Here is a 20686-nt window from a genome sequence, read left to right on the forward strand (position 1 = left end):
TTTGTTTGTTTTGTTTTTCTGTTAATGTTACTGAATTGAAGACATTGGTACTTCACCCCTATCGTACTGCATTGCCAGGCACAAGAGTTCCCAACCTTTTTTCACGTTTTATCACATTTAAATCACGAGCTTCAGTTTATTTAATTTGAATTGTATGAGGTATGGCAACAAAGCGGGCGTGCAGTAGCTTTTGGGGCTCTAGCAGCTTTTCACAAAGAGATTTTAGGCTAGTTTTCATTCCCAAGTAGTTCAGGGCAGATTGGATGGAACCCATTGTGACGTCACACACAGAAGATCCCACCCCCCTGACCCCTGCTGGAGGGCAAGAGACTGTACTGTGATATATATATATATATATATATATATATATATATATATATATATATATATATATATATATATACCTTTATTTAATCAGGTAAACCCCGTTGAGATCTAGATCTCATTTTCAAGAGGGACCTGAGCAAACATTTGCAATACATAGCAACCTGGTTACAAGATAAAAACATTTAATACATATGCACAAGTATAAAACAATAAAAACAATTTAAAAACAATGACACTGTTTCATAGAATCTTGTTGCCTGTCTTTAAGAACTGCTCGAAATAAGTCCAGTGAAATCATTTCCGACATCTTAAGTTCAGACTGCAGCTGATTCCACGCTGTGGGGGCAAAACACACTGAATGCCTGCTTCCCTTTTTCAGTTCGAAAGCGTGGGACACGCAGAAGAATAATGTTATTGGAGCAACGAGAACGAAAACTGACAGTTCTATGTAGGAGAGTGGATAAATATGCTGGGGTTAGACCGAGTAAAGATTTATACATCAGGATCATGAAATGATTGTCTCTGATGACGTCCAACGCTGGTTTTAGCTGTCAAGTTATCAATATAAGGCGCTAAATCTTAAATGTACGTGTGATGTGTAAAAGAAAAAAGGGACGCAATGCTTTGCTACAACTTAGCACTACAAGATAACTAGATGACAAGGTCAGTAAAAGCCTTTCACTTTGTTTAGGAAAAATGCACACATTATTAAAGTATTTTGTAGGTACATATAAACTTTGTCCACATTGTGTCCTAGGTTCGAACAAAATTATTCAAAGAAAAAACAACCAAATAACCTGAAGGTCAGAAGTTTGATTAGATATCAAAACTGAATAATAAATATTGGTATCAGTATTGGTGACATGAGCCCTGAATTTACTTGGTATCGGATCGTTGGAGCACCGACTCTTCAAGACATTTTGTTTCACTAGATTTTTATTCATAGCAATCTGTGAAAACCATATATTTATTCCTTTCTGTCCATTTCACAGTTATATTACCTTCTGTTGGCCTTTTCACATGAAATCCCAACAGGATCACTGAATACTCTGGTGGCAACATGACTAAATCTGGAAAGGTTCAGAGTAGCAGTACTGCTATAAGGCACTTCATTAAAAAAACAATCCTGTTCAATGTTAAATCAAGAATGTGTTACAAAGGAATGAAAAGAGAGAAACAGATTGAAAACCAGATACCGAATTTGTCTCCATAAATGGTAAAGGAAATGATGCTTAAAAGCTAACGCACTAAAAACCAATGATGAGTCATCAGTGTGTGTGTGTGTGTGTGTGTGTGTGTGAGCAACTGCAAGTTTCAGGGTCAAACTGCTCAGATGAGAGTTTATGTCAGGAAGCGCACGTGCCGACGTGCTTTAGGGTTGCTCCCCTGTCAGTTTAAAGACCGCCTGCAGGTTCTGCGCGGACTCCGCGTGCCTCCTCTGGGAGCCCCTGAGAGCTTCCCGGAGGTCCCCAGGGGACACCAGGTGGAGGCGGAGCAGAGAGTTCAGCAGCTGGGAGCGAGCAACGCCAATGAAAGAGTGCGACAAAAAGCATGAGAGGCCTCCGCCGGATTTTGTGGTGTAAAGAGGGACTCGGACCATTCCCAGCACCTGGATGGAGAAAGAAGAAGAGGAAGAGGTGATGCGGGAGCTGAGCGCGGGGTCCTGCAAGTCACTTGCAGTTCATCGCTCATTACCTCCAGACCGTGATCGGCTGCGGTGGACGCGGCTGCTTTCTCTATCTCCCGAATCTGCTCCTCTTCTATCTTCTTCACGTAGAAGTGAAGGATGAGGCGGGAGGAAGAGGAACAGGTGCCTGAACGAGGAGGGCTAAAACAAGACTCCACGTGGTCTTCCGTAGAAACTGGCACAGCCACGCCCAACTCCTCCAGTAATTCCCTGGTAAGCCCCGCCTCCAGGGTTTCCTCCGAGGGATTAACGAAACTAATGTGTAGAAAAAGTGAGGGTCGACGTTACTCAATCGAAATGATAATGCAACCCAGTACTTCCACGAGACTCTTTAGCAGCTAAGGAAAAACAGGTGACGACATGTTAACAACAGATTAAACAGTTTTAACTGCTGAAAAAGTGACAGAAGACACAGATATGGGAAGTGCGGAAGCCCCTATTGATATAGGAATGACACAGTGTTGGCCGTTCTAAGGTAAAAAACCACAAACAGCTTCCAGTCCAGGGGGGGAACACGGCTGACTCTGTGGGTGGGCAATGCCCCTCAATGTGCCCAATGCCCAGTGTTCATGCCGCTGGGCCTGCTTAGCACACAAGACAACTGAATGATTCTTAAACAACAAAGCTTGAAAAGGACTACAACATACTTTACCTATTCACATAGTCACTTCATTGTTTAGAAAGTGTTTCTAATAATACAAGGTATAGAAAGAAACAATGACAATATCGTAACTAAAAAAGTAAATACAGTGTAGGTTATTAATGGAGGCTAATCAGACATAAAAACAATTTGAAACCAGGTTATTGCAGCTTTACACCATTTCCTCAATCAGAAGACTTCTGCAGTGTTTTAAAAGGACCCTGTTGATGCAACGCAGCAGTGCTGATAACTGCAGCCCCCAAATTTTCACTAATAAATATAGTCTTGCATTAGCAGTAAACTAAGAACACTTTAAATTTTGACATAAAATGTGTGTGTAAGCAAAGAACAATTCTGGTTCAAGTGTAGAGCCCTGGTGAACCCCAGAAAATCTGAGGTGCCAAAGAAGAAGCATGAGACACAACAAAACCTTTTGTTTATCGAGGCAAAAGAAAGGATGTGCAAAATGGCTGCAAACATGGCTGGATATCTGGGAAAACAAATAACTTTCTATTCATTTGTACAAAAACTGTTTAATATCACTATCTTCCTCAAACTTCATTAGTGTTCACTAAAAATGTATTAGTGAAGTACATTTCAGCATCAAGGAAGTTCAAAGAGCTTTACATGACAAAAAAAAAAAAGAAATCTGACATTAAAGTCAGAACAAGAAAATTATTTCTTGGTTCGTTACATAAGGTCAACATGTCGGTGAATGACGCACCAGCAATTCTGTCACTCCTGTAATTCACAGACAAAAGGACACGCGTGATTCACATTTAGCCGAATACTAAGCGGTTTGATGAACAGTGTGTTCAAAAGGCTATAATAAGAGCCTTCCTGTATAAAGGGACGCCTCATGCATGTCTGATGATCTTTTATAGTTTGTCTTTTGCTGCTTCAGTATTCTAGAAACAATATGTGAAAGTTATTGCTGTGCTGTGAAAGATTGATATCTTCATTATGTGGTGGCTGCTCATAGAGATGGGTTAGAATAAGCTAACTTGTTCACATTATATGTAGAAATCTAAAACTTACATTTGTTTTCCAATCTTCAGCTCCTGTACTGTAAAGCAAAATAAACACATCTGCACTCTCACAATCTGCCTTTCTTTATTTTAAAAAATGGCTACTCAAACACATACATGTACATGCTGTTCCTTTTACCCTTTATTTTATCTCTTCTAAAGTTGACATATTTATACTTAATGTCTATTTGCTGTGAGTGCTTGAAACCAAAGTCAAATTCCTCATTTGTGAATGTAATCATGGCCCATGAAGCTGATTCTGATTCTTCCGGTCATTTTCCAGTCTACAAATTCTCCCCGGTGAGCCATGGATATCTGCAGCTCCTCCAGAGTCGTTCCGGTTTAACACGACAGATTGACAGGCTGATTTATACTCAGGTTAAATTAAGCTTATTTCTAAACAGCCATAGGTGAAACTCACCCACCAGGGAAGCCCAGTAGTCCATCAAAGCGCATCTGCATCTGTTGGAGGTGACAGAGGCCTGTCAAATACTCATGATGTCCACTCAAAGAGACATAGGGAAACGTCAGGAGGTTTATCTTAAAATAAGGTGATGTCAATGTTTATATGTGACACAAAGGAGCTCATTTTGGTTCGTGCACAAGGCTGTTAAAGAAAGTCACCACCCAAACTGTGCTCACCAGTACAATGTACCGGATGGGAATCCTGCCAAACAGCTGAGATGCCGTCTCAGAGTAGAGCATCACATGGCATGCATGCCTGCAGCGGGTGCATTCCAGGGCTTCGTCCCTCGACATCTGGCCACTTGCCATCTACAAGCACAACCACAAACAGAAAGAGAACATTATCACATGCTGTCACAGATCAGTGACTCCTGATCACTGTGTTTTGAGTAAATTGCAAAACAAGGGAACTTGTTTCTTTTTTATTCGGTTCTTCCCTTCTTTCTGTGCTGGGCTAAAAGTCTTGACTGCAAGCAGCTGACCAGCCTGGAGAAACCTCTGTATTTAGGAGGAATCATGGAAAGGAGGAAGTAGGAAGGTAGAGTTTTTTTCTTACTTGATAGTAAGCACTTTGGCTCCCTCTATCTGTGTGGAGCAGGTTTATAATTCTCTGACTTTTCTTTTCTTTTTTAAATTACAGTTAAATAGTTTTGTTTTTGTGTATTGTACAATACACAAAAATGATTCACATATACCATTATGAAAATATAATGTCACAAGTACTACTTTTTGCACAGTTTAACATTTAAATCTGAGCTAACCCCATGATAGAAAGGCTGCACATGTGATCACATGTGAAACCATGTGATTTTCATTGGATTTTTTTGCAAGGGTCTTATCCATGAAGTTGCATAACTCAGCTAAGCAACGATCTAGAAAAGTAAATAATATATTTAATGGGCATTATTTCTACTTCAGAACATATTCACTTTGTTATTTCATTAAAGTTGACAGTAGATAATGTTATTTCATGCTGTGAATAATTCATTCTTCTGCCAGGATGATAAATAACTGAGTTCCATAACTCTGCACAATACTATGCACTCTGCACATCCACTTTAGCTGTACCAACAGATGAAACCAAATATTTCTGATGATTGAACTGAAAATATTCATATTAATTTACTTGTCTGTTTGCTGAACTTCAGAATTATGACAAAAAAGCTGTTTTTTTAAAAAGCTTTCTTTAAAGTGTTTTAAACTGTTTAACGTAAGTCGAATATGTTAGGTTTCTTACTATATGTTTGGCATAAAAGTTAGCTGGAGTTCCGATTCCTTCCTCATGACAGAACTGGTAGAACTGACTCGGGTTTGGCCGACATTTTAATACTAAAATCTGAATTTGAACAAAGTGGTAAAAAAAAACTTTCTAGAAAGTATACTTGCATCATTATTGTGACCTTTAGCAATTAGAAATAATTTTGATAATCCCAACCCAAAACAGAAGATTCTCAGTCAGTCACAAAAACGCTGGCCATGTGTCTTTTTATGCAAATATTTGTATGCAAATATTTGCTTATGGTTTTATTTGTTTAACTCTTGGAATAGTGGAAATGCAATTAATAACGCACCAAAAATTAGTCACTTACGTCACACGTTACCGACTTTTCTTCTTGTACGAAGTAGCCCAAGCAAAACTGCTGTTTCACCTTTAGTCAGCAATATTTAGCCGAACATTACACTGTACACTACTTTTGTTACGTCAAGACTCGATTGGCTGTTCAGTTTTACGTTGACCCATCGCCATTGGCTAGTGGAAAGTAGATGCGAGTTGCTGCATTCGGAAGAGACTGTAGTTTTGGCTTATTATTTTAAAGAAACATTGAAACATTCTTTATTGCCTCAACATGGCATTAACGTAAGGATATGTGTAGCACCTTTTAACTACTCGGCGGTCATATATTTGTCCCTGACCTTTGGTTGCTCATAGTAAATGAATTGTCCGAAAATACCAAGCGAGAAAATCCAAACGACTTCAGCTTGGAATATAAATTCCGAGGTACTTTAAACACACCGTTGAGCTTCACTCATGAATCAGAGGAACTTTACAGTTTGTTCAGTTGCTGTAGTTATTTCAAAGGGGCTGTATGTGTCGAAACTACGCGCTGAACTAAGTAAGCACTTTGTTTGGCTTTTACACAGAAACGAATATGTTTGAGGGCGCCTGAATAGGTCACGTGTTCAGTTTAAATATTACAAACGCTGACCTGTTGTCCACAGCAGCTCATTCAGTTGTCATTAGGAGACAACTAAAAAACCTCGTTTTTTATGCGGATTTAAAAGACTGTAAGAGGTGTATCAGTATCCATATACTGTTGAATATTCCTGTGAATATTTCGAGGCGAACACATCGATGCTCTAGCTGTAGCTAGCTAAGGTAGGAAGCTAACAAGCTATAATCACCTGCCAGTGGCTTCAACCTAGAGCTGGCTAACAAAACTTAGAGAAAATGTAAATGTGCTCATATGTTATGCAGATTTTTCTGTTATTTGTAACTTAGTTATTTTCTAATTTTATTTTAAACCTCAGAAAGTAGTAAAGCGTTGATCGTTTTATTATAGATATTCCAAGTTCTTGGTTTCTAATGTGTAATTTGCTAATTTTCTGGAATATTACCAATTCTACTTTTATGTCGAACAGTTGGACACTCACGCTGTAAATATTTCTTATTAATTTCTAAACTGGAAAAATGTGATGTATGCTCTATTATATCAGATGATTGTTAAAACGGACCTTAACTTTTAAAACAAGCACTTTCTCACCTGTTAAACAGATTCACAGTTTTTTTTGTTATCAGCAAAACCTGATTTTTCTTGTCAATTAAGTTATTATTATACATTTTTGTCCTGGATTGGCAATGGAAACACTTAACAAATTTAATAAAACTGTCATCTGTTTTATTTTTGAATCTGGTATTTCTCCTAGAATGGCCTCAAGCATCCCGGATGAGGTGATGATGGACGCTGCACTGATAAAAGAGTTAGTCGAAGTTGCAAAGGACGCCGCACTTCTTCAGGGAGTATTGATGAGGACCGAGGAGAGCCCAAACTCATCTGAGGTGTTTTTCTAAAAATGTCATTTTAGTTGTTCTTTAGACTGTTATAATCAACGCAGCTTGTTGTGGTCAAATCAGTAGATGCATTGATTAAAGCACTGACAGAATGTTTAGTCTTTTAAGTCTGAGCTACTGCAGGTGTCTCAGGAATTTGCTCTGTAATTTCAAATGACAATAAAAGGAAGCCATCATAAAGTCTGTCTAGTTAAACAGTTTTTTTCCAGCACAATTAGTTTTCTGCTTTGATTCCTCTTAGACCCAGTGATTGTTTTTTTTTGTCTCCATATATCTCCTACGTCTCACAACTTTCTTTTTTGTTGTTGCAGTTGGTGACATACGCTCCTTTCACTCTCTTCCCTTCGCCTGTGCCCAAGTCCGTGTTCCTTCAGGCTCTGGCGGTGCAGACCCACTTCAACACGTTGGTGGACAAGATCAGCCAGGATATGGACTTCCTGCAGGAGGCTTTAGCCAGGTAGGAGGCAGCAGCACCGCCTGCAATTCATGGAACGGATATGTTTTTGTGTGCAAAGCAATGCTAGGAAACAAGGTTATATAGTTAACTAAAACAAACAAAATAAAATGGTAAATATTTGGGAAAGATTACAACTAACTGCAACTAAAATTATAGTATATATTTTTTTAGTGTGTGTGAATATAGACATTAGCCTTTCGAAATTGATGTTCCCACCCCACACACACACAAGCAGTTTACGTCAAGCTACGTCGCTCTATAACCATCGGCATTTATGCTAGTCTGCAAAATGGTGACAACAAAAGTTGTAAGGAAACACCAGAGTCAGTTGACAACAATAATTAAATAGATGTTTTGAAAAAAGGATCTTCTGTTGCGTATTATTTACCCAATTGATGTATTCATAATCACAATATAATACTTTGACCTTTTTGAATTTTGCACCTAAAACTTGCAAAATTTTGCAAGTTTTGTAAAGTAAAACTACTACTATCACTAATTAAAACTAAACAATATTTAACTAATGTTAGCTTATAAAATCTAGCAAACCCACTCTGAAAAATTATTTAAACTGACTGAATTAGAAAAACAAAAAGGCACAATGAAATAAAACTAAACTCTAATTAAAAATCCAAAACTATTATAAACCCAGTGTAATCATATGTTGTTTTTCCTACCTGGTCAGGACTTTAATATATATATTTTTTTGTTTACAGCACTATAGAAGTGGATGATTTCACCGCCAGGTTGTTCAAGATCCACCAGCAGATCCTACAAGAAGGAAGATCTCAGGTATGGTTGCCTTTACAGGAGCAATCCTGGACAAAAGGTTTTGCAGTGACTGAAATGTTGATCAGTTTATGCAGTCAGAGTTCACAATGTTTTACATAATGTGGTCAAAGTGGTCAGATGTGTGCTACAAACATTAGCTTAAAATGTTTGTTTTAGATCTTAAAATCAGTTTTAACTGTATTTTGACCATCAGACAGAACAATCCTCTCACTTTATTTTAGTTAGTCCTCTGAAAGCAGGAATGACCCAGAAGTTAATATGATGTACTCTAGTTTGAATTTCAAATGTTATGAAGAAAATTTGATGGGAAAATATTGAATCTATATTTGATTTTCAAAGAAAGCCATTTGAAAAATTGAAAAACTAAAAGAAATGTTAAAATGGCAAAACCAGATCTGTGCCATTCTCAAAGCTTTTAATATTCCTATTGATTTATTGTCTTTAGTAATGCATAAAATTCTCGTTATAGTCAAAATGTACTCAAAAAATATGGTTTCTAAACCATAAAATCCAAATTTTACGCTTAGAAATTGAAAACTGAAAACTTATCGAAAAACAAGGAGGTGAGCTAAGACTCTCTGGTGCTTTAATGGGTTTTTTAAAAGTCAGTAAAATTGACCTTTTTGAGCTTTACATCATGTTATAATGTTATTCCCTCATCGAAAACATTGCTGGAGAGTTGCCTTGATTCTTTTTCATCAATGGTTGAAAAATCCTTGAATCTCCCGTAGCAACAGTTACTTCTCAGTTAAATGTTGTTAAAGGGTTAAAGTACTCACTGAAGCTCTGCTCTTTCTGCATTATTTAGTTTAAAAGTGATGAACCTTTGGTGTTTAAAGTATTAATGACTTAAGATATTTGCTTCGTTTGAACTGAATGTTCATCACTGGACCTCAATCAGTACCTTCATACATGTGTTCTTCTTGTTTTTCTTTTTTGCAGTCCATCGTGTTGGGTCTTAATCGTTCTGATTACATGTTGGACCAGAGAGAAGACCAAAATTCTTCTCTGAAGCAGATAGAGATCAATACTATTTCTGCCAGCTTTGGCGGCCTCTCTTCACAAACGCCACATGTACACAGGTAAGTTGTTCAGCAACAGATTGCGCAGGTTTGTATTTTTACTGAACAAGGATGGAAATAATTAACTTTCATCCATACTGTAGCCGGGCAGAGCTGTTGGAGTAGAGGAGAAAACAATGTCTCAACCAAAAAAGATAATATGTGAAGAGAAGTTCACAAAAGGAACAAATCAAAATTAAAGTAACAAAATGAAACCTGTTTTAAAGTGGCTTGTGTGAAAAGGGGAATTTTGGTTTTTGTTGAAAGAAATTTCCTGCTTGAATGTATATAGTACATTGTTTAATCAAGACAAAAAAAACAACTGTTTAAAAATGGAAAAGAGGACAAAACTTGTGTAAAGATTACAGAAGGTTCCCTCCCTCCGGCTCCACAGACACATCCTGAAGGTGGCTGGGAGGCTGGAGGAGAGTCAACGAATCCTGGACAACAACCCTGCAGCTGGTCTGGCCAGAGGACTGGCCAAAGCCTGGGAGCTGTACGGATCAGAGAGGTAACTCACACAGATATCCAAATATGACAACTTTAAGACTGTCTGTTTGCAGGCTGTGGTTAAAGCGGATCAAACCCCAGAGTGGACAATATAATAAATTGTATAATAAAACCCTTTCAGCTAAATACCGTTTCAGTAAACTCCATGTTAACAAACAGTTTCAGCTGTCTATGTTGATATCTTTCTAGTCAGAGAACTTTATTTTTTGTGATGGAAGCTGACGGTGTTACCATGAGTGTTTTGTTGTTGTTTCAGGGCGGTGGTCATGTTTTTGGTGGAGGTAGACCAGAGGAACATCTTTGATCAACGATACATTGAAAGCGAACTCTGGAAGAGGTAAGAGTCAGGTCATTCGTCCTAGAAGGCGGAGCTACGTCCACCCAAGCGTCTTGCACAACATGATGATTGGAAATTAAAGGATTTCTCAAACCTGCAAGAAAGAATCAAAGCAACACTCAAGTTATATTTTTGAAGAGGGGATAACATGATAGTCAATTTTACATAATACTGCCCCTTCAAATACTGAAAGAAAAAACACCCCAAACAAAATGATCTAAATGACATGATCAGAACCCACAGAAGTCCTAATCTGTCTTCTTTCATGAATGAACTCTCCAGAGAAAACATAGCTACTGACCTGAAGGTTAAAGTTTCGACAGTTTGTGTCCAGGATGTGTGGGTTTTCCTGTATAATTTCAACTGCAACTTCAGCCCTGATGGTCCTCTCTGCACACCCTAATTGATATGATCATTATCACAATATTCAACAACCAGTTATGTCAATATCGTGTAGTCCTTTTTAATGCTGAAGAGTGTTGTTACTGTGTTGTTAGCTTTAGTTATGATAAGCTCACTGATAACTTATCTGACCAGGGGTCACCAGTGTTCGGGCCATAGGGCAGTTAGACTGAAAATCTGACAATTTCTCAGCACCTCTGTACTAAATAGTATAAACTGGATCTGCATAAATGGAGAAATTGGATGTATTGGTCATGGTGTTGTAAACTCTGTGTGTTTCAGAAACATTCCCACAGTAAGAAAACGGTTTGATGACGTCTATAAAACAGGATCTCTTGATCCGGACAAGAGGCTTTTGGTGTAAGTCATCTCTGTCCACATCAAGAAGTTCTAGGAATGTGTTTATCTCCACCCCAGTTAATCGCTGGATGTTAGGATAAGTAATAATAATTTACTTTAATTTCAGGGATGGAAAAGAGGTGGCAGTGGTGTACTTCAGGAATGGTTACATGCCACAGAACTACACTAATGAACAGGTATTTCAAAACAACTGCATTCCTCAATTATTCTTCTATGTATGATAAACGGCTAATTAAAAAATTTTTAGGAACAAATGTTGAACTTGGTCTAAAATCTGATTGTGTTGATGCAGACTCTAAAAAGCACACTGCTGTGTTTTTTGTTTTTATTCATTTTTTTCTTTTACATCTGATCCTATAGAATCACACTAGTGGGCACACAGAGCACAGCTATGCTGTGGGATCTCAACACCAAACTTAACATTCTAGCGCAGAATCAGCTCCAGTTCTTCAGTATTACAGTAGATATATACAGTATGTGAGTTATTTACATAGTCTGAAAGAGTGGATTCTCAGCTGTCAAACATAGAAATAAAAATTTTTACCTATGGCCACTGAATGTTAATCTAATTGGCTGAAACCAGTGTCTGAATAGCCAATGAAGCTCAGCATGTGAAGCAGCTGTACTTCCAGCCACCTGGAAACAGCTCAGACTGACTCAAACAAACTGAATTCAAACTCAGAGTTTACCATTATAAAACCACCAAAAGCTGCTATTTAAAGAGGTTTGTTTCTTCTTCACGACTTCAACAAGCATACTTGGCCAATAAAAAAAAAATCACAAAGTTCTCAGAAATTGGAGGCTTTTATTTTTATTTTTTCTCCATTTCTGCTTTGGTGGTTTGTTTCTCATGGTGAGTTATGTAAGAGAGCCACACTGATTAAACTCTAAAATGCACAATAAATGTATGACCCAACTTAATTACCGACAGGGTACACACTGACTCTGAGGGATATGGGTTGGACTTTTTCACATCTTTACTTCATGCTGATGTTATGACTACACTGAAACCAACTTATCTGATCATTTTCTCCCAGGCCAAAGATCCTGGAAAACTGGGTGATCTGTTTTAAAAAGTCAACTTGTAAAGTTCTGCCCAGTGATTTTGTTATTCGTCTGATCATGTTCCTGTTTCCTGTGAACAAAGAAGAACAAACTGTTCTCACGCTCTGCTGGTCAGTGTGTCCACTGATCAGTCAGGAATGTAGGTTCAGAGAAAACGGGCAGCACTCGGCCCAAAACTGGTTCAGACAAAAACTGAGCTGCCATGGAACCAATGTAGCACTTTATACATAAACATTAAGCTAAATTATCATCAGTAACAAATTTAAAAGGGCGATAGATGGAAGAGGGTTGGTGTATTTATCAATAGGCAATTTATCAGTACTAATAATTAAATTAATATTGTATGATCACTGGAGTTATTCACTAATGGAATCAAGAATTGAATCGTAAGTAAACTCACTGATCTATTCTGAAATTAGTGATCAAGTCTGATAAAACAACATATTACAAAGGAAACACTCAGAAAAAAAGGCTAAACATTCAGAACGCTATTAATTAAACTTCTAGGGCTTAACTCTTCATCAGTTTCTGCTCTTTGTGGAGTTTAAGGAAAGGTCTTGAGATCTAATTTGGAGCCTCATTGTACTTTTTAGGGAAATCAAAAAACAAAAACAGAGTGGGATGAGCAATTTTCAAGACACGGCTGCACAATGTCTCATCATCACCGCGATATCGGTGTGTGCAATATTCATATCACAAAGGACTGTTTGAAGGGCAGAAACTGTTGCCAGTAGAGAGCAAAAGTTTACACTAAACACAACATCGCCAGAAATGCTGAGGCTCACAGAGTAGGAAGCACAGATTAGAAAGAAGAAAGCAGGCATGTATTTCACCCGACATTGTTTGCGTCCACACAAAGACAATTTTAGGTTTTTCTTTGATTCAGCGTTTGGAGAAACCAGAAATGATCTTTTTTTTTTAATCCATATTTAAAGAGTGGATGCATTTCAAAACGTTAGCTTTGTGGTCCATCTTTCTGTAACCCGAATGCTCCTCAATAACAAACATGGCACTGTTTGCTGTTCTGTGTTTTTTTGCGTTGGTTCATGGCAATTCTACAGCGCCACCGATTGGCCAGGTAGGCTTACTACAGCCCTTTCTGTGTCACTCCATCCTATCGTGTGAACTCGCGTTTTTACGTAGTCGTTTCCGAAAACGGGGGCTTCGGGTTCTCGGAAATTTCCAACTTTAATTGTTGACTTAAACAAACAAACAAAACAAAGAAAAGGAAAAATGGCAGCATATTTCTGAGCGCATGGAGGAGACAGTAGAGGTTTAAAATCATATTTGTGGTTTGTGAATTGCAGTGCTGGGATGTTCGTCTCATGATGGAGCGCTCTCAGGCTGTAAAATGCCCAGACATCAGCACTCACCTGGCAGGAACCAAGAAGGTCCAGCAGGTGTTGGCCCGACCTGGAGTTCTGGAGAGGTTCTTCCCTGATCAGCCTCAGGTGGTGCAACAGATAAAGGAAACATTCGCTGGCCTCTACACGCTGGACATGGTGAGCAAAGGGAATTTTTATCCAATTGTTTTGCTAGTAAAATACAACAAAAATGTTTTCCTGATTTCTTTCTGTCTTGTTGTGGTTCTGTTGTCTGCAGGGACCAGAAGGCGACAAAACTGTAGCAATGGCTTTGGCAGAACCAAACCGGTTTGTTCTGAAACCTCAGCGAGAAGGAGGAGGTAAATATATGTATTTAAAAAACGGATCTGCATGTAGTACTTCCTTATATATCAGCTACTTTTTATTTAACCTGATGATCTTCTAAGTTGGAGTTTCTTTCTTGGAGTACGACAGACTTCTAGGAAAAGTCTGAAAGTTTTAGAGACTGGAGGTGAACACTTCCTGCATGTTTTAAAACTTGATAGGTAATGTTTTAAGTAAACTGCAAATGTGGGCAACAAATACTTGAGACTAGGTTCTTGTGTTAACTCAGAAGTTAGCACAAAGTATTGGGCACATTTTCCACGTTGAATATCTGAAAACCGCAACTTTTAGATAAAGCAGTTCAGAATTGAAGTCATTTTTTTATTTTTATTTTTGTAACTTATTATTTTATAATTTTGAGAAACGCTGAAAACATTTGACCCCCACTACAAAGTAGTTTGCACTACCTGCCACTTTTGCCTGTTTTCCCTGTCTAAGCTGAATGATTATTATTTTTTGAAATGCTCTCTAGGTTGCTGAAACGTTAGAATACATTTTGAATATTTAAAATGTTTTTCAGCTCCAGTGTAAGAATTCTTTAGAATTTTATTTTTTTTCCTTTGAGTGAGTTATTTGCATTAATAAGCAATTATTGTCATATTAGTTGAGAATGGTTTCAAGATGACAGTGTTATCATTGATCGCAATCGTTTCCGAGACAGTTTACCATCCAGCATCATTTCTTATCCATTTAGCTCATTTTCTGTCCATTTCTGATTCTTGCAGTTTCAGCCTGTGTGTCAGTTTCTCCATTATGAACATTTCTTCCACTGCTGTAGTCCAAATCACAGTTCAGCTATCAAAGATGTTCTGTTAAAGAAGATGAATGCCTAAGCAGTCAAGTGTAGTCCTATCTCTGATCCTGGTTTAATTTTTTCCATCTTGAAGTCGACCGCTCTAATCAAATCCAGTGCTGTTGAACCTTAATCCATTCTGTTGTTCTAGGTAACAATATCTATGGTTCGGAGATCGTCCAGGTTCTCAAGGAGGTGAGGGGGAGCCCGGAGCGGACGGCATACATCCTGATGGATAAAATTAATCCCGCTCCCATTCAGAACTACCTACTGAGGAGAGACGCTCCCCTCGCCATCAGTAACTGTCTCAGTGAACTGGGAGTGTTTGGAGCCTACATAAGGTACAATGATGTTTGTTCTCTTCAGTGCATGGCTATTTTCACACAATAAAGATGTTTTGTTGTCGAACCTTTAGCTTTCACTAATCTATGCTCTGTCAGTTCTGGACAGATTTTTACATGGCTCTAGTTTACTTCTCAGTCTCTGGCTTCCGGCAGCTTAAAAGAGATACATTTCTGCCAGAAAACTTTTTCTTCTCCACGAGTTGTTGGACCAACATGAATATTTAGTCTTTTGGACTTGTGTGCAAAAATAACGGATCACATTCTTTGTGATCCCCTCCAGCAGGGGGCGTGTTTTGCAGGCGTATCCTCTCTGTGCAGTAAAGCATGTTTCTCTCTTGTGTCCTTGCTTCCTGGCAGGCAGGGGGCGCACATGGTGATGAACGAGTGTGTGGGCCACCTGCTGAGGACCAAGAGCTCAGAGCATGCCGACGGGGGCGTGGCCGCGGGCGTGGCTGTTCTGGACAATCCTCTACTCCTCTAAGGCACACAAACATGCCACACTGATTCAGCCCGAGTCCACAGAAAGAGACATCAGATTCTCTTTCTGTGCAAGTTAGAGTTGTGTTTAATACATTTTTATTTCAGATCATAAAATCCTTCTATATAATATTTGATACTCCTCTTAAAAAGAAAACAAAACATGTATTACTGGTTTTGCAGAGAGCTTGTTATCAGAAGAAATACTGACCTCTGGTGGCAGGGGATCCTAATTACACTACTGGAAGAGTTGACTGATTAAAGTTTAAGTAAGTGGAGCTGTTCTGCTATTAGGGACACATGGAAATGTACAATTTACAAATTTACATTTGAAAATATCCACCAAAAACTTGATCTCAGAAATTCTCTATAAAAATCTAGGAAATTTCTGAGTTTGAAAAGTGTTGAGTGAACATGGTTCATTCAACACATTGTAGCCCTTTTGTTGGAAGTTTAAGCTGCCTTCAGTTTAATGTGTGATTGCTTCCAAATACAAACTATCTGCTTCAAGTTGAAGAAAACTCGCCTTTTATTCACAAAAGTTCTATAAAAAATTGTAGTACTTATTTTGATTTCATAGAAAATGTCAGAAAAGGAGGAAAGTGCCCTTAATAAAACCCCTTCCTGTTAGCTCAACCCTTAAGTTATTCTTCACTGTAAATTTTCTACATTTTTGATTTCTGTCGCTTTAACTAAACTCACTGAAGAAAATAATCATGACTGAAGAAATGTATTAGTTGAAAAAGTTTGTTTTCTCTACACGGCAAAGGATAATGTGATTTATACATTACATCTATGTGTGTACAATGACAGTGAATGACATTAAACAATCCACTGCTACTTTTTTTAAAAATAAACAAATCAAATGTTGGTTTACAATCTAAAGAAATCTTTATTTTTCTTCATCTCTGATGTGATCATGTCAACATTAAAACATGGCTTTATCTTTCAGTTGAGATTCATCAAAGAAATTAAATAGAGAGTAGTTCCAGGATTACAATGGTTTGAAAAGTAAATTAAGAACTAAATGTCTTTGGACCAAAATCATAAAGAAAACATTAAATGGTTCTAATGTAAATTTGCATTGTCTGTTTTTTTAATTTTTTTTATAGTGCTTTCACATCTGTTTGACTTTCACACATGTTTAAAAGGTGCTTGGTAAATCATTTCAAAACTTCAACATTTATAGATGTATTTTTTTTTTAATTCAAATGAACAACAGATCTATTACAAAAACTAAACCTCTTTTAAAAAAAAAGTGTGGTAGTGTTCAGGGATTCTTCATAAAATCTTTAAACTTTAGAAACCCTCATCATCGTCTTCACGAGGCTGTTTTACGACAGTATTTTCAGTCAGGGGCTTCTTCACGTTCCTGTAATATAGACTGCTACAGGAGATTATAATTTCCCACAGCCATCAGCAACTCAAATGTTTTAGATGTTTCCCTGCTTGCTTTCCGGTGTCTATTTCAGCTGATTGCAGTTCAGCTCGTTCCTGTCTATTGAAATCACCTGGGCTGAAGAAAGGAAACACCTACAACATGCTGGGCAGTGAGCCTCGAGGACCAGGGTTGGGAAACACCGAACTATATAAAAATGATTTAATAGTGAAAAAAGTGACATTCAGCCAGTAGCTAATGCTGTTTGGGTTGCAGTCTGGTACTAGTTCTGGTTCTGAAGGTCCATAAACTGCTGTTTGTCTACTGTGGATCAACTAGGACTTAATTTCCCTTTGTGAAAAATGAAGTATTTTTGAATTGAATTGATTCAGATTCATCAAAAGCTAACAGCTGAAGTTGGTGATGATCTGCAGAATTGTGGATCCTGACAAGAAAATAAAGTTCTGGTCCAGCAGAAACATCAGAACAACAGAGTTCATGATCAGCATTAAAATGAAATCTAAACTGAACAATTAATTCACATCTGTTGACTTGTCTTTGGATAAATTAATCAAAAATGGATTTGAGAAAACTTTTTTTTTAATAAGCAATTTATGGATAAACTTATATTATTTAAAGATGGATCCAGAATCTATGGAGAGTGAAGAGTTTTAATAAACTGACACATTTAAAAGTATTGCATGTTTATTGTAATTTGGCTCTTCACTCTCCATAAGAGTACTGACATACAGGAGCAGCAGTTTATATTCTGTATCAAAATGTAGGACTGCAGAATTGTTTTTTCTTTAAGTTATGAAAATTAGCATTTTTCTAAGAACAAGTCAGTGCATTCCTAATATAGTTTTAGAATAATTGAGAAAAACAGCAAATGTACATATTTTATTTCAACTCTTGCTAGTAACATTAGTTTTATTATAGGTTGAGATTTGTCTTTTTTTTTTATTTTGCAGCTGGGTGGGTTTTACATTGTGTTTGGACTGTAAACTGTCAGGCCGAACAGCGCCATGTTTGTTTATGATCCATGTCTGTCCATGTGCAGACATGAAACCAGTCTTCTGATATCCGTCAACTCTGGAACCTGGTTTAAAAATATATATATAATCTCTGTTCTCTGAAGACACCGAATTCACATGGACACCCAGCCTGAATGACCACCTGAAATGGTCAAGGTGTTGATGAGGTGTAGTAATTTGGCGCCTCGACCCACCTGCTGATATACAGAGTGAACCAGTAGGCCGCTGGAGCGCTACGTTTTGAAATAGCTGCTTCTGTTTTTCGGTAAGTTACTTTTTGGAAACCTTATTCCAAGTTTTGTTTTTACACCGATGTAGTTATGGAAGCCATTTCTTGTCTAAACAGGGCAGCAGAAAAGGAATGGCCTGACCATGGCCTCCGAACAGCAGTTTGTTTGGCTGCTGGCGGGACGCTACAACTAATGGTGTCTGGAACCACCAGCAGATCGACCATGAACTGATCACTACAAGCAAGCTGAGGATTCCTTCGAGATGTGTGGGGTCCGTCCCAACCATCAAAGGTGGGATAGGTCAACCAGACGTCTTCTGGTGGATCCAGAAGACGTCTCAAAGTAAGAGCTGTCTAGGTGTTTATGCCAGTTGTGTTAAACTGGTTTGTTTTGATTCTCTGCTTGTGTTGCCAGTTATTGGATCATTTATGAATTGTGGTTGGAGGGCCAAACAAAATCATTCTTAGTTGAGTGACCAACTAAGGGCCACAGTTGGGTCCTCCTGGTCTAAAGGGAGCTCACTCATGCAACAATTCTTTTACATTTTTTAACTGTACAGAGTAAATGTTATATTGTATGTGTAAAGAGAAATAAAACTCCAGAACTTGCCACTTTTAGCTGGTTGCAGTTCAATATATCAAACCCTAGATGGCACCAAAACCAAACACATCTCCTTCCCAGTTTAATCTCATCTTCATTAAAACCTGTTTGGAGGACATTTCCCATGACTGTAGCAAATTACTTTGCTTCTCTGTTCTATTAATTACTAAATACATTTTGAAATATTCATATTTTTGTACGGTGAAAAATAATCTACACAAATGAAAATGCTCACATACAGGTTATTTATGATGTGCATAAGCTGCAAACATCTTCTCCAGCCATTCTTTCTCCAGAAGGAGCCAATGTTGTGTATGTATTACAGCAGCTTTATGTATTAACTGTGATCAAATTCAATTCAAAATTCAAATGGAAAAATACTTTAATGATCCCTAAAGGAAATTAAATGTCGTTTTAACTCATTCCAAAATTATCCAAAGGGTTATTGTAGATGGTGATGGCTGTGAGCAGAAAAGATCTCCTGTACCGGTCAGTATTACAGCTGAAGTATAACAGCACCTCACTCACACTGCCAATCAGGTGCTGACCTGCCTGGCAGAACAAATATATCACTCACTCAGAACATCTGTGGACTTACACAACTGCTACAGAACAGGTCCCAGTTTAGAGACACCGTGATCCTCTATCAAGCAAGATTGGGATTTTTGTCTTTTCAAAATGTCCATTTCCGAACAGTTTGTGAGAACGGAAGAGGCATTTAAATGGGTTGCATCAATAAGGACATGCAGTGCAGTGCTACAGTTTTGCGAAATCACTCATTTCTTCATATGTGTTATGGTGTTGTGAGTAAGACTTTCCTGCAAGTCTTTCAAAGTTTTTCTTGGACTTTAGCTGCTTCCTTAGCCCATCAGTGAACTTTGACTGGAAACAGATGATCAATGGGAGGATGATACATCTTTCAGCTCATGTGTCAGCTGAAAGAAAGAAAGAGCTGTGAGAAATATGTCTCAGACCTTTGCTTTTCCATCCATCCATCCTTACTTACCCACCAACCTACCATTTTCCTACCTATCTGTTCACCTACCTAGCTACCTTCCTTCCTTACCATACACCCCTATTCGCCTACCTTCCTCCCTTGCCTTCTTTTTCTTTTTTTCCATTTTCACACACTTTCCTTGCTTCTTTCTTTACTCACCAACCAACCAACCTACCAATATGCCATCCACCCACTCACCCACCCAAACTTCTTTCTTTCCAATCCACCCTCCATTACTCCCTACCTACATACTTCCTTCCCATCCTTAACTACCTACCTATCTAGCCTCTTTCCTTCCGTACTGTCCACCTTGACTTTTATTTTTTCTTCCACCCCATCCACTCATGTATACTCACTCGCCTGCCTATCTACCTGCCTACCTACCTACTCTCCTTCTTTGCTTCCTTCCTTCCTTACTCACCTACTTGCCTAATATCCATCAATCCACCCACATCATTACTTCCTACTTACTTACATCCTTCCTTCTTTCCATACTTTCTTCCTTGCTATCTGACCTTATGTACTTACCCACAAAAGGAAAGAAGGTAGGTAGACTAGTAGGTACTAGTCTACCTACCTTCTTTCCTTTTTTCATACTCACTTACTTACCCTCCTTCCTTAGTGATCTACCTTCTATCCACCTACCTACACTTCCTTCCCATCCATCCACACCATTACTCTCTACTTACCTACCATCCTTCCTTCTCATCCTTACCTACCTACCAATCTTGCTGTCCTCTCATCCACCCTATCTACTCTCCTTCATGTCAACCTCATTGTCCATGTGTGGTTAAACTTCTGGAACTAAGACTTGATCTCTACAACCCAGGACCATGCGTGTTAGGTCAACTGGAGACACTTGACTTTCCTAAAGTGTGACTATTTTTGTATATCCAGTATGAAAACAAAAGGCTTAATAACAA

The 20686-nt window shown here is 38.2% G+C and overlaps 2 protein-coding genes across 5 annotated transcripts; one reads left to right on the forward strand and one right to left on the reverse strand.

Annotated features, from left to right (window-relative positions):
- Positions 1-1245: 1245 nt before the first annotated feature.
- On the reverse strand, positions 1246-5801 carry LOC102224429 (U8 snoRNA-decapping enzyme-like). 2 transcript variants are annotated; one of them, XM_023341642.1, is made up of 5 exons: positions 5737-5801; positions 4325-4456; positions 4104-4144; positions 2023-2269; positions 1246-1936 (listed from the first exon to the last, which is right to left on the reverse strand). In XM_023341642.1, the coding sequence occupies exons 2-5, from the start codon at positions 4454-4456 to the stop codon at positions 1700-1702; spliced, it is 657 nt and encodes a 218-aa protein (XP_023197410.1). In that variant the 5' UTR covers positions 5737-5801; the 3' UTR covers positions 1246-1699. The 2 variants fall into 2 exon arrangements, with proteins under 2 accessions (XP_023197410.1, XP_023197407.1); XM_023341639.1 differs by lacking the exon at positions 5737-5801 and adding an exon at positions 4585-4668.
- Positions 4621-16591, forward strand: gss (glutathione synthetase). Of its 3 annotated transcripts, none has more exons than XM_023341632.1 (13): positions 4621-4685; positions 7073-7205; positions 7529-7674; positions 8391-8466; positions 9409-9548; positions 9922-10038; positions 10294-10374; positions 11059-11136; positions 11243-11312; positions 13509-13703; positions 13804-13885; positions 14855-15044; positions 15405-16591. In XM_023341632.1, the coding sequence occupies exons 2-13, from the start codon at positions 7074-7076 to the stop codon at positions 15526-15528; spliced, it is 1431 nt and encodes a 476-aa protein (XP_023197400.1). In that variant the 5' UTR covers positions 4621-4685; position 7073; the 3' UTR covers positions 15529-16591. The 3 variants fall into 3 exon arrangements, with proteins under 3 accessions (XP_023197400.1, XP_005806260.1, XP_023197396.1); XM_005806203.2 differs by lacking the exon at positions 4621-4685 and adding an exon at positions 6175-6261; XM_023341628.1 differs by lacking the exon at positions 4621-4685 and adding an exon at positions 6307-6524.
- Positions 16592-20686: the final 4095 nt, after the last annotated feature.

This window comes from Xiphophorus maculatus, chromosome 1, assembly GCF_002775205.1.
Source record: "Xiphophorus maculatus strain JP 163 A chromosome 1, X_maculatus-5.0-male, whole genome shotgun sequence".
Classification (NCBI taxonomy): Eukaryota; Metazoa; Chordata; class Actinopteri; order Cyprinodontiformes; family Poeciliidae; genus Xiphophorus; species Xiphophorus maculatus.